Below are 11914 nucleotides of genomic sequence, written 5' to 3'. Positions count from 1 at the left end.
CAGCGCCATCGACGGTTTTCCTAGGAAGCAAAGAAATGACAGATTCCCATAACCACATTGAACTGCGAAGTGTTGTGAAATCAAAAATCGTTTTCGCTCGCGTAGAGCTTCAAAAACAGAAGCGTGCTAGTTAGAGCGCATATAGCGTTTAGCAAAGTATTTTGCTACGAATACGTTGGCTAGTTTGTGATGAGGAATAATATTGGTGATCATGCTCTGAAGATGTTGTTGCCATTGGTCATTGCTAGCGCTGGCAAGCAAGTGAAATCATCTACCGTTCCATCGCTGGTTGCTGCAGCACTCGACGAATCCCGCCTTAATTTGCTGGTACTGTGCGGTAGCACCTCCTGACGGAAACGCAACGGCCTGTGAACGTGCAAAGATTCATACGAATAGGATCAAGTAAAGGACATCCTAAATAGAGGCAAACCCAGCAAAGGGGAACGCCCGGGTTGCTTTCAAGTGCATTCGATTGATTTTGCTGTGTTTTTGCAACGCTACGTACTACTACTCAACAGATAGTGGAATTGTGTGCTGAAAATAAACCATCGCCGTGCCTATCTTGCAGCACTGAACCACACAGTAGTAGGCTACGACGAACACGGTGAAGCGCTGTGTAGTGCTGAAAAGTAAGCATAGCTGAGGAAGGCCAACCAAGCAGAGATACGCAGCGTATTGAAACAGCAACACACATTCATCGTACGACGAACTACGGCGCACAGCACGACGTACTCATACAACCTTGGGAACGATAGAGCGACTAAAAAACGACGTAATCAGACGGTTTTGTGTGAACAGTGGGACAAGTTTCGAAAGGATAATCAAGCGGTTAGATTGGTGCAGTTTCCCGAATCACCACCCACCGCGGCGGGTGCAGTGCGTTTTCTCACATCATGGAATATTCTAGCAACGACGTGAAGCAACTGTTCAGGTAAGGAAGAGATTCGTATGCACTTTACCTTCACAGTGCGTTATGCGATGTCATTTTAGGTTAAGGTACGTGGGGTGGATTCGCGAATGTGCGTAAGCTATACAGTGTTCTGTACAATTGTCCACTGTACGTCCATCAATCGGTTAGTTAATGCATTTCGGGAAGTGCACCAATGGAAGCCATATTGCATGCGTCAGGAAGCAACCTCGTGGAAATCCGATTTCACCATCCTGCGACAGAGCGCCGTATACACGGAACAGCTTTTATTATGGCGATGACGACGTGTGTGTGTGTGATTGTGTTAGTGAGCAGCGTATGTTTTTTTCCCTTCGTTTTGTCCCTGCAGTCACGTCGAAACGTCAGTATGGTGATATTTCTCGCAAGTAAAAAGCGAAAGAATTAAATGAATGCTAATCGTACACAAAAGAACCGAAAACATTTGATATGGTTCGTATAAAGAAATTAAACTTCGCGTTCATGATCGATAAGAACTGTTTTGTGCGTAACACGTATTGGATGCGCTGCTGTTCGTCACGTATGCATTGGCATTCTTATTTCAGTGTGCGCCTTCGGCTCATATGTACGCGTACACGGGCACATAGTGTTTTGTTAACGAAACGTGTTTCTTCACTTTTTTTAAATCCGTGCAGAAGCAAAGATAATACACAATATTTATTGCTTTTCTGTACTTTTTGTGAATTTGCTCAAATATGTGAAGCAGATCCCACACGAAATGTATAGCAGTTGCAGTTTCCATATGCCTGTTTGCGTTATCACAAATAAGGCGGAGAAGTGTTTTGCTTGTAATGCTTAACATATTATTCTTAAGTGTGCTATTATACCTGTAATCCTAATTGAGTTGGCGTTACAATTCTCACTAAGTGATAACGAGTCTCACCCCCTGCGTACAGATAACAGCACGGCAAAAGTAAACAGTCATGATTGGGTTCGCAAAGTAAACATAAATGGGGAAAAAATCATTGCTTTTTGTGCCAAAAAAAAGGGAGTCTTTTATAAAAAATATCATCCATTTTATCTTTACTGTCTTCTTACCAGGTCCGTGTACACCCTGGTGAAGGTACAGGACGAACAGAAGGCGACACTCACGGTGGACGACATTCTGCAGCCAAGTTTCCAGCTTAGCCATCGCGTACTGGTCTCGCAGTGTATACAACTAATATTTGAAGATTTCGAATGTGTCGGTCAGAAATCGCGGGAAATTCTGTGGCGCAAGGGCTACTACGATGTGGTCTCTGTGCTGAAACGTCAGAAGGGCCGTGCAAATGGGACGGCGCTGCTGCATGCCGCTGACCGGTTGATACGCGAGGGCATCAACTACTTCAAGGCCATCGTGCTGCGTTTCGAGCAAATCTTCAACCTGGATTCGTTACGCTACCTGGTTGACTTGACTTTGCTAGAGGACTACGATATGGAGATGCTACGTGAGGAACCATCGTGCTACTCACTGCTGCAGCTGCAAGCGTTGGATGACGCTGCTGCAAAGGAGCTTTACACCAAGCAAGAAATTGCGTACGCACTGGAGACGATCCAAGCGCTGTTGATCGCGCTGGGAGATTTGCATCGCTATCAGCTCGAGTTCGGTATCGGCAATCGGATGCAGTTGCGCGAACGTACCCGCAAGTACTATCTGGAAGCATTCAAGCTAAACCCGAAGATGGGCATGCCACAGAATCAGCTCGGCATGTTGGTCGGTGGACAGAACGGGCATCTCGATGCGGTGTACCATTATCTGTATTCGCTATGCTGTGTAATTCCGTTCGAGTGCAGCGAAGCGAACGTAAACGTAATCTTTCAGAAGAACATTCGCCACCTGGAGTGTGGCGGTGAGCTAGCGAATGGTGTCGTGGACGGAAATGATATATTGGTGGACGAGTTTATCGCTACCTTTCTGCTGGTGGTGGATGTGTTCTTTTACGACAAGGTCGTCACCGACTTTAACGCCCTGTGCCACTCGGTGCTGATGGAGTTTAAGAAGATCCTTAGTATTCGGCAGCTGCTAGAAGAGTACTATCTGACGGATGATATGCTGTTTAAGATTGTGTCGATTCTGTTCTTTTGCATGCATCGCATCAAGCTGATCAACTCGGATAAGATTTACAGCTTGAACGCGTTTTTAGTGGCGCTCTGCTCGGAACTGCTCCAGTGGTGCACGTCCAGCTTTGAAAAGTTCACGAGCGAGCGCAGCCGTGAGGATGCGCAGTTCCAGGAGCTTTACCTTCGCCGGTACCAACGCTACAGTGCACAGGTGCATCGTGCTCGGGACAAAATTAGGAACGGGTCGACGATGTATTCCAAGGATCAAAAATCATCATCCGGCGTTGAGGAAGGAACGGGCAGCCAGGATAGTCGCGGTAACAAGGAGAACGAAGTTGCGAATCATGTTGGCAAGGGATCGTCAACGTCGACCATTGCTAGCGGAACTGGAAATGGTACCGAAAATGGTCGTGGCAAGGGAACGAATAGTCGTCAGAAGAAGCATTCCCGTCGTCGTAGACGTGCATATTCGAATGAAAGCGATTCGGAAGATGGCGAACGCTATGGAGACGAAGACGAGGATGTATCGGAGGACGATTACTACGATAGATCGGGAACGGAGTTTAGCAACAGCAGCAGCGCAGAGGAGGAGGAAGACGAAGATGATGTAATGTCACTGTCAAGCTACGGATCGTACGATGAATATTCTGATGAAGAAGTTGACGATCAGGAGGAGGATCGTGATCGTTCCGACGATGAAGCAGATGATCACACGGCGCAGCGAAATGAAGACGAACCGCAAGATATCATCGCTGGCGAGGAGTTAGCTCCGGAGCAATTGAAGTTTAAAAAACGCTACCAAAAGCTGGATCCTAACATTGTGCTAGAGTTTGCCCAGGGCGAGCGAACGATGCGTTCGCTAAAGATCCTGTTCGACTGGTTGCTGTGCAATATGGATGTGCTGCACAATTGCTATCAATCGAACCCGGAATTTCTGCACAATATCATGAAGCTGCTGAACTGCTTCAATTTGGACTTTTTCACGAACCGATTCTACTTCACGCGGGATCTGATTACTGTCCAGGGCTTGCGCGATGATCTGCAGGCCATCTTTAACGTGCGTCGTACCATTCCGCTGCAGGAGGACATTGCGATGAAGCGCTTCCCGCTATTCGAACCGGCACAGGAGGGTCTGCTGTGGGAAACACCGTACAAGCTGGGCATTGGCCAGGAAGATGAAAGTTTCCTTCGCCTGATGAAGATGGTTGACTTCGGATTTGCCGTGTGCAAGTCGAAAAAGTTCGACTACTGCTTCCAACCAAAGGTGCGTGCATTCAAAGTGCGTATGGGTTATCATGGAAGCGATGGCAGCAACAATGGTCGCAACAAATCTTCATCTAAAGGTCAACGGAACGGTGGGAAACAGAGACGCAAGGGTGAAACGATGGTGGGACGAAACGGTGGTGCAAACAAGCGGGATTGGAATGTAGTATGTAGTGGCGACGGAGGAAGCAAATCCCGTGTTCTATCGTACAGTCAATCACGTACTGGCCGCACGACAAAAGGAACTGCAGTAGTAGAGGTTAAGCATCGTCGTAGAACGAACGAAAATAATGATCAACGCCGTGAGGAATCGGCGAATGATGTTCTACTTACGCGGGAGCCTAACAAGCGTCAGCGTAACCGGATGCGCAACAAGGCACGGAATGGAAACGACGACTATGGGTTGATGGCCGAAGCTGCAGCAGCTCCGACGCTGTTTACGAAGAAAGGTTACCTTCATAACCGTGCTAATGGAATGTTGATGCAACGTGGTACTGCTGGCACCGGACACAACGGAGTCTCGGATGATGCTGGCGATGAGATCCAGCGGGAGAAGAAAGCTGCGGCACCTCAGGAAAAAGGTGATATCAGCGCAATTATGGGTCAGCTGTGGTTACGGAATGAGGTCGAAACGCTTGAATCAAAGGTAAGATGATTTAATGTTGAAAGGAAAGGTGTATGTGAATGTTGGAACAAAACAAGAATACATTCCTATCTCTGTTTTCAGGTGAATAAACGAGCTGGTAACGTAACGTTGACACCGTATTTGGTGTTGGATTCGAAGTGTCTGACCGAGTACACTTCCATAGTGAAGAATTTGATCAGAACAAAGAAATTTGTCGTTCTGATTCCGGGTGCTGGTACGTTTTTTCGGCCATTCATTTATAGAGCCGAAGCTTGGAAAATTGCATCCCTACTTATATCATGATTTCTCTTTGCAACAGTTTTGGGTGACCTGGATGAATTGAAAAAGCACAGCGAAGGTGCACGTAACGCCATCAAGTGGATGGAGGTTGAGTTTAGCAAGGGCAATCGTTTCCTGCGTGCGCAGAAGAATCATGAATCATTGCCGATGCCATTGGTGAAAATTCCGAAAAAGTTAGGTTAGTAATAGTAAAGGATTGCTGTGGTATGGAACGATCAAAGGCAAATAATGATGGTTTTTTCGTATATTCCCTTTTGAACAGATCGCGAAGGTGCGGTATTCAATCAGATCGTTCAGTTCTGTAACCACATCGTGACTAACCAAGCCGATAATGATAACGACATCATCACCTACCTGTCGGGAGACAATCTGCAGGAAAAGAAACTCTGCAACGGTAGCAGCTACATCGGCATCCTGGAGGCCATACCGGTCAAGTTCGAGCAAATTGTCACGTTCTACTCTAGCTACAAGAGGAAATGAACAACGGCGTTAGCGTTCTCGGCCGAACAGGAGTGTTGGTCTTTGGTCTAAAACTCTGCAGCGAACAAACACCGTAAAAGGCAAACAGAAGCAGAAAAAACGAGCATCAACAGCAATAGCAAATTCATTCCTCTCTCCTCCAACTCAAAGGGTGGAGTCGTGTTTCCAGCGTCCAACCTTCTATGTGCTACCTTCCGTGTTTTCTGCCAACAGACTGGGAGGACAGTGAAAGGGTTGAGCGACGCTACGACGGAAGGATACAAAGGGCCCTCGCGATTGCTTACGGCATCCTTGTGTCTATGTTCCTTCATCCTAACCCTAAAATCCAGTACGGTAGCTGTGTGTGTGTTCGCATAATCTCTCCATCTTCTGGGCATTCGAAAATCAAGTGGAAACATCATATTTGCCTTGTTCAGAATTTGGTGTCCCGTGTCCGGTTGAAAGAGGTTTTTCATACCGAGGGGCAGGCGCCTGCAGTACGCCAGAGAAATTAACACCAGCAAGGAGAGTGAGAGAGAAAAAGAGAAAGAAAGGAAAAGGGAGAGAGAGAGACGAAGCAAAAATTGAAGCAAGGCTGAAGAGATATTTAATTTGTTCTTGTTAGAAAGGAGAAAACTTGGATAAAGACGGAATGGGAAGTCTCTGACGAGGAGCAAAAACAAATCATTTGTATTTAGGAAGCCATCGCTGTGTGGTTAGGTTAACGTTCGGAAGAGGTGGCGCGCGTGGGTTTCTGTGGAGCCATTTTACTAACAGCAACCGAAACGATTTCATCAAAACAAAATTGTTTGTTCGGTATTTTGCTCTTTGGAAACACCACGTTGAACATAACCTTCCAGCATCCGCATCACCCAGATCGTGTGATGGTTTTCGTGAATGTAGGTGTTTGCTCGACACCGTTGAAATTGTGCAACTACAAGACCATTCAGTAGCAAAGCGAGCGATTGTGGAAAACTTTTCTCCCAATCATCATTTGGTTAAGAGTTGGAAGTTTGGAGCAAGCAAAAACCACGCGTCTAGACTCGTAAGAACCATTCCGCGCAAAATTTGAAATCGTTCGCGCAAAGAAGCGCAAACGCATTGCATTGTGCGGCTATCTTTTGCAAGCATCGATTTTCTTCGTTCTTCATTATTCTTTAATTTTAATCATAAACCGGCTTAAACATCCATACTTACTTTTGTTAATCTTTCATTTTTCGTTCAACAAAGCAACAAATTGATTCGAAGGAGAATTTATACATTTCACAGAGACTAACGTTCCATTGTGCGTTAGCAAAACACGATGGTTCATTGTACAGCTCGAAAAGTTGAGGAACTCAGCTTTCTGGCAATCATTCATATTATTCCGTAAAACATTCTGTTCAAAATGGTCATTTGCAAATCGGTTACGATATTCCTATAAAATGTACAACTAAAATTATTCTTCCCTACGTTTATGGTGATCACAGGCAGAAAGTACTTGTTCGTACGTGCGATATTGGATCTCAAGTTTCATCTATGTTTTCCATTTTGTAACGATTCTACACAGTTCGAAGCGATAAGTATTAATGGGTCTCCAACTAAGTAAAGTCCAACTTTTGTTTTGAATTACCAACAATGAACCAGACTCCTAATCTAGTTTAAACTATCTGTTGAAATGTTAGACGACACTGAATTAGAAACTATTTCTTTTTATCCGCGTAATAAAACGGTGATAAGCGGCAGACAAACAGGGGAAAAAACTAAAGAGAAAAGTATCTTAAAATTATGTTTCAGTTCTTTGCCTACGCGTACTACACACACACAAAAACAAAAACTATTATGCTTAATTTTCTTTGCCGAGCTCGCATTAAATAAAAATCCTAATTGATGGAACACATGCTGTCTTTTGAAATCTGAATTGGTCCGAAAAAAAACTATTCGTAACCCCGCCGTTCTCAAACAGGGTATGGAACTTGGTTCCTCGAATAAACAGGTTACAGGTCACAGGTTAAAGATTGGCAACCTGTTAGATACCGACCGAGTTACAGGCAAAAGTTGATGCAAAAATGAGCCTTAAGAGATTGCAAAATTTGTAGATTTTTTTAAATTTTTTATAATTTTTTATTCTTTTTTTTGTTTAAAACATTTTTTTAGTGAAAAGAAACTTATTGCAACCAATTGGCATTAAAATAAATCAATTTAATTTTTTTTGCAAAATTTCTCAAAAAAATGGCAAGGGGTACCCCTTATGAAATTTTCGAGTTGAAATTTTTTTTTTAAATTTTTTCTGATTTTTTATTCTTTTTTTAATTTAAACCATTATTTGAGTGAAAAGAAACTTATTGCAACAAATTCGCATTCAAATATATCACATTTATAAATTTTGCTAAATTGCTGAAAAATGAAGAATATTTTACATTTTATCAAACAGGGTATGGAACTTGGTTCCTCGAATAACTTCTGGCACAGACATCTGAGGGCATGGCCGTCCAAGAAGAAAATGTAGCCATTGGTGTCATCTATCGACCACAGGTTAAAGATTGGCGATCCGAAGGATACCGACCGAGTTATAGGCAAAACTTGGTGCAAAAATGAGTAAAATTTTACATTTTCTCAAACAGGGTATGGAACTTGGTTCCTCGAATAACTTCTGGCACAGACATCTGAGGGCATGGCCGTCCAAGAAGAAAATGTAGCCATTGGTGCCATCTATCGATCACAAGTTAAAGATTGGCGATCCGTTGGGTACCGACAGAGTTATAGGCAAAACTTGATGCAATAATGAGCCTAGGAGATAGGCAATTTTATAGATTTTTTTGTTATTTTATTACAATTTTTCAATCTTTTTCAATTTAAAGCATTATTTGAGTGAAAAGAAACTTATTGCAACCAATTGGCATTAAAATAAATCAATTTAATTTTTTTTGCAAAATTTCTCAAAAAAATGGCAAGGGGTACCCCTTATGAAATTTTCGAGTTGAAAATTTTTTTTAAATTTTTTCTGATTTTTTATTCTTTTTTTAATTTAAAGCATTATTTGAGTGAAAAGAAACTTATTGCAACAAATTCGCACTCAAATATATCACATTTATAAATTTTGCTAGATTGCTGAAAAATGAAGAATATTTTACATTTTATCAAACAGGGTATGGAACTTGGTTCCTCGAATAACTTCTGGCACAGACATCTGAGGGCATGGCCGTCCAAGAAGAAAATGTAGCCGTTGGTGCCATCTATCGATCACAAGTTAAAGATTGGCGATCCGTTGGATACCGACAGAGTTATAGGCAAAACTTGATGCAATAATGAGCCTAGGAGATAGGCAATTTTATAGATTTTTTTGTTATTTTATTACAATTTTTCAATCTTTTTCAATTTAAAGCATTATTTGAGTGAAAAGAAACTTATTTGAACCAATTGGCATTAAAATAAATCAATTTAATTTTTTTTGCAAAATTTCTCAAAAAAATGGCAAGGGGTACCCCTTATGAAATTTTCGAGTTGAAAATTTTTTTTAAATTTTTTCTGATTTTTTATTCTTTTTTTAATTTAAAGCATTATTTGAGTGAAAAGAAACTTATTGCAACAAATTCGCATTCAAATATATCACATTTATAAATTTTGCTAGATTGCTGAAAAATGAAGAATATTTTACATTTTATCAAACAGGGTATAGAACTTGGTTCCTCGAATAACTTCTGGCACAGACATCTGAGGGCATGGCCGTCCAAGAAGAAAATGTAGCCATTGGTGCCATCTATCGACCACAGGTTAAAGATTGGCGATCCGAAGGATACCGACCGAGTTATAGGCAAAACTTGGTGCAAAAATGAGGAAAAATTCACATTTTCTCAAACAGGGTATGGAACTTGGTTCCTCGAATAACTTCTGGCACAGACATCTGAGGGCATGGCCGTCCAAGAAGAAAATGTAGCCATTGGTGCCATCTATCGATCACAAGTTAAAGATTAGCGATCCGTTGGGTACCGACAGAGTTATAGGCAAAACTTGATGCAATAATGAGCCTAGGAGATAGGAAATTTTATAGATTTTTTTGTTATTTTATTACAATTTTTCAATCTTTTTCAATTTAAAACATTATTTGAGTGAAAAGAAACTTATTTGAACCAATTGGCATTAAAATAAATCAATTTAATTTTTTTTGCAAAATTTCTCAAAAAAATGGCAAGGGGTACCCCTTATGAAATTTTCGAGTTGAAATTTTTTTTTAAAATTTTTTCTGATTTTTTATTTTTTTTTAATTTAAAGCATTATTTGAGTGAAAAGAAACTTATTGCAACAAATTCGCATTCAAATATATCACATTTATAAATTTTGCTAAATTGCTGAAAAATGAGGACAATTTTACATTTTCTCAAGCAGGGTATGGAACTTGGTTCCTCGAATAACTTCTGGCACAGACATCTGAGGGCATGCCCGTCCAAGAAGAAAATGTAGCCATTGGTGCCATCTATCGATCACAAGTTAAAGATTGGCGATCCGTTGGGTACCGACCGAGTTATAGGCAAAACTTGGTGCAAAAATGAGGAAAAATTCACATTTTCTCAAACAGGGTATGGAACTTGGTTCCTCGAATAACTTCTGGCACAGACATCTGAGGGCATGGCCGTCCAAGAAGAAAATGTAGCCATTGGTGCCATCTATCGATCACAAGTTAAAGATTAGCGATCCGTTGGGTACCGACCGAGTTATAGGCAAAACTTGATGCAATAATGAGCCTAGGAGATAGGCAATTTTATAGATTTTTTTGTTATTTTATTACAATTTTTCAATCTTTTTCAATTTAAAGCATTATTTGAGTGAAAAGAAACTTATTGCAACAAATTCGCATTCAAATATATCACATTTATAAATTTTGCTAGATTGCTGAAAAATGAAGAATATTTTACATTTTATCAAACAGGGTATAGAACTTGGTTCCTCGAATAACTTCTGGCACAGACATCTGAGGGCATGGCCGTCCAAGAAGAAAATGTAGCCATTGGTGCCATCTATCGACCACAGGTTAAAGATTGGCGATCCGAAGGATACCGACCGAGTTATAGGCAAAACTTGGTGCAAAAATGAGGAAAAATTCACATTTTCTCAAACAGGGTATGGAACTTGGTTCCTCGAATAACTTCTGGCACAGACATCTGAGGGCATGGCCGTCCAAGAAGAAAATGTAGCCATTGGTGCCATCTATCGATCACAAGTTAAAGATTAGCGATCCGTTGGGTACCGACCGAGTTATAGGCAAAACTTGATGCAATAATGAGCCTAGGAGATAGGCAATTTTATAGATTTTTTTGTTATTTTATTACAATTTTTCAATCTTTTTCAATTTAAAGCATTATTTGAGTGAAAAGAAACTTATTTGAACCAATTGGCATTAAAATAAATCAATTTAATTTTTTTTGCAAAATTTCTCAAAAAAATGGCAAGGGGTACCCCTTATGAAATTTTCGAGTTTAAATTTTTTTTAAAATTTTTTCTGATTTTATATTCTTTTTTTAATTTAAAGCATTATTTGAGTGTAAAGAAACTTATTGTAACAAATTCGCATTGAAATATATCACATTTATAAATTTTGCTAAATTGCTGAAAAATGAAGACTATTTTACATTTTATCAAACAGGGTATGGAACTTGGTTCCTCGAATAACTTCTGGCACAGACATCTGAGGGCATGGCCGTCCAAGAAGAAAATGTAGCCATTGGTGCCATCTATCGACCACAGGTTAAAGATTGGCGATCCGAAGGATACCGACCGAGTTATAGGCAAAACTTGGTGCAAAAATGAGGAAAAATTCACATTTTCTCAAACAGGGTATGGAACTTGGTTCCTCGAATAACTTCTGGCACAGACATCTGAGGGCATGGCCGTCCAAGAAGAAAATGTAGCCATTGGTGCCATCTATCGATCACAAGTTAAAGATTAGCGATCCGTTGGGTACCGACAGAGTTATAGGCAAAACTTGATGCAATAATGAGCCTAGGAGATAGGAAATTTTATAGATTTTTTTGTTATTTTATTACAATTTTTCAATCTTTTTCAATTTAAAGCATTATTTGAGTGAAAAGAAACTTATTTGAACCAATTGGCATTAAAATAAATCAATTTAATTTTTTTTGCAAAATTTCTCAAAAAAATGGCAAGGGGTACCCCTTATGAAATTTTCGAGTTGAAAATTTTTTTTTAAATTTTTTCTGATTTTTTATTCTTTTTTTAATTTAAAGCATTATTTGAGTGAAAAGAAACTTATTGCAACAAATTCGCATTCAAATATATCATATTTA

The 11914-nt window shown here is 40.6% G+C and overlaps 1 protein-coding gene across 1 annotated transcript; it reads left to right on the top strand.

Annotated features, from left to right (window-relative positions):
* Positions 1-30: 30 nt before the first annotated feature.
* LOC125762146 (nonsense-mediated mRNA decay factor SMG5) lies at positions 31-7510 on the top strand. Its single transcript, XM_049423962.1, has 5 exons — positions 31-931; positions 1988-4895; positions 4977-5109; positions 5194-5352; positions 5437-7510. Exons 1-5 carry the CDS (start codon positions 894-896, stop codon positions 5652-5654), a joined length of 3456 nt encoding a protein of 1151 aa, XP_049279919.1. The 5' UTR covers positions 31-893; the 3' UTR covers positions 5655-7510.
* Positions 7511-11914: the final 4404 nt, after the last annotated feature.

This window comes from Anopheles funestus, chromosome 2RL, assembly GCF_943734845.2.
Source record: "Anopheles funestus chromosome 2RL, idAnoFuneDA-416_04, whole genome shotgun sequence".
In the NCBI taxonomy this organism is placed as follows: Eukaryota; Metazoa; Arthropoda; class Insecta; order Diptera; family Culicidae; genus Anopheles; species Anopheles funestus.
This window is presented reverse-complemented; position numbering and strand designations above follow the sequence as displayed.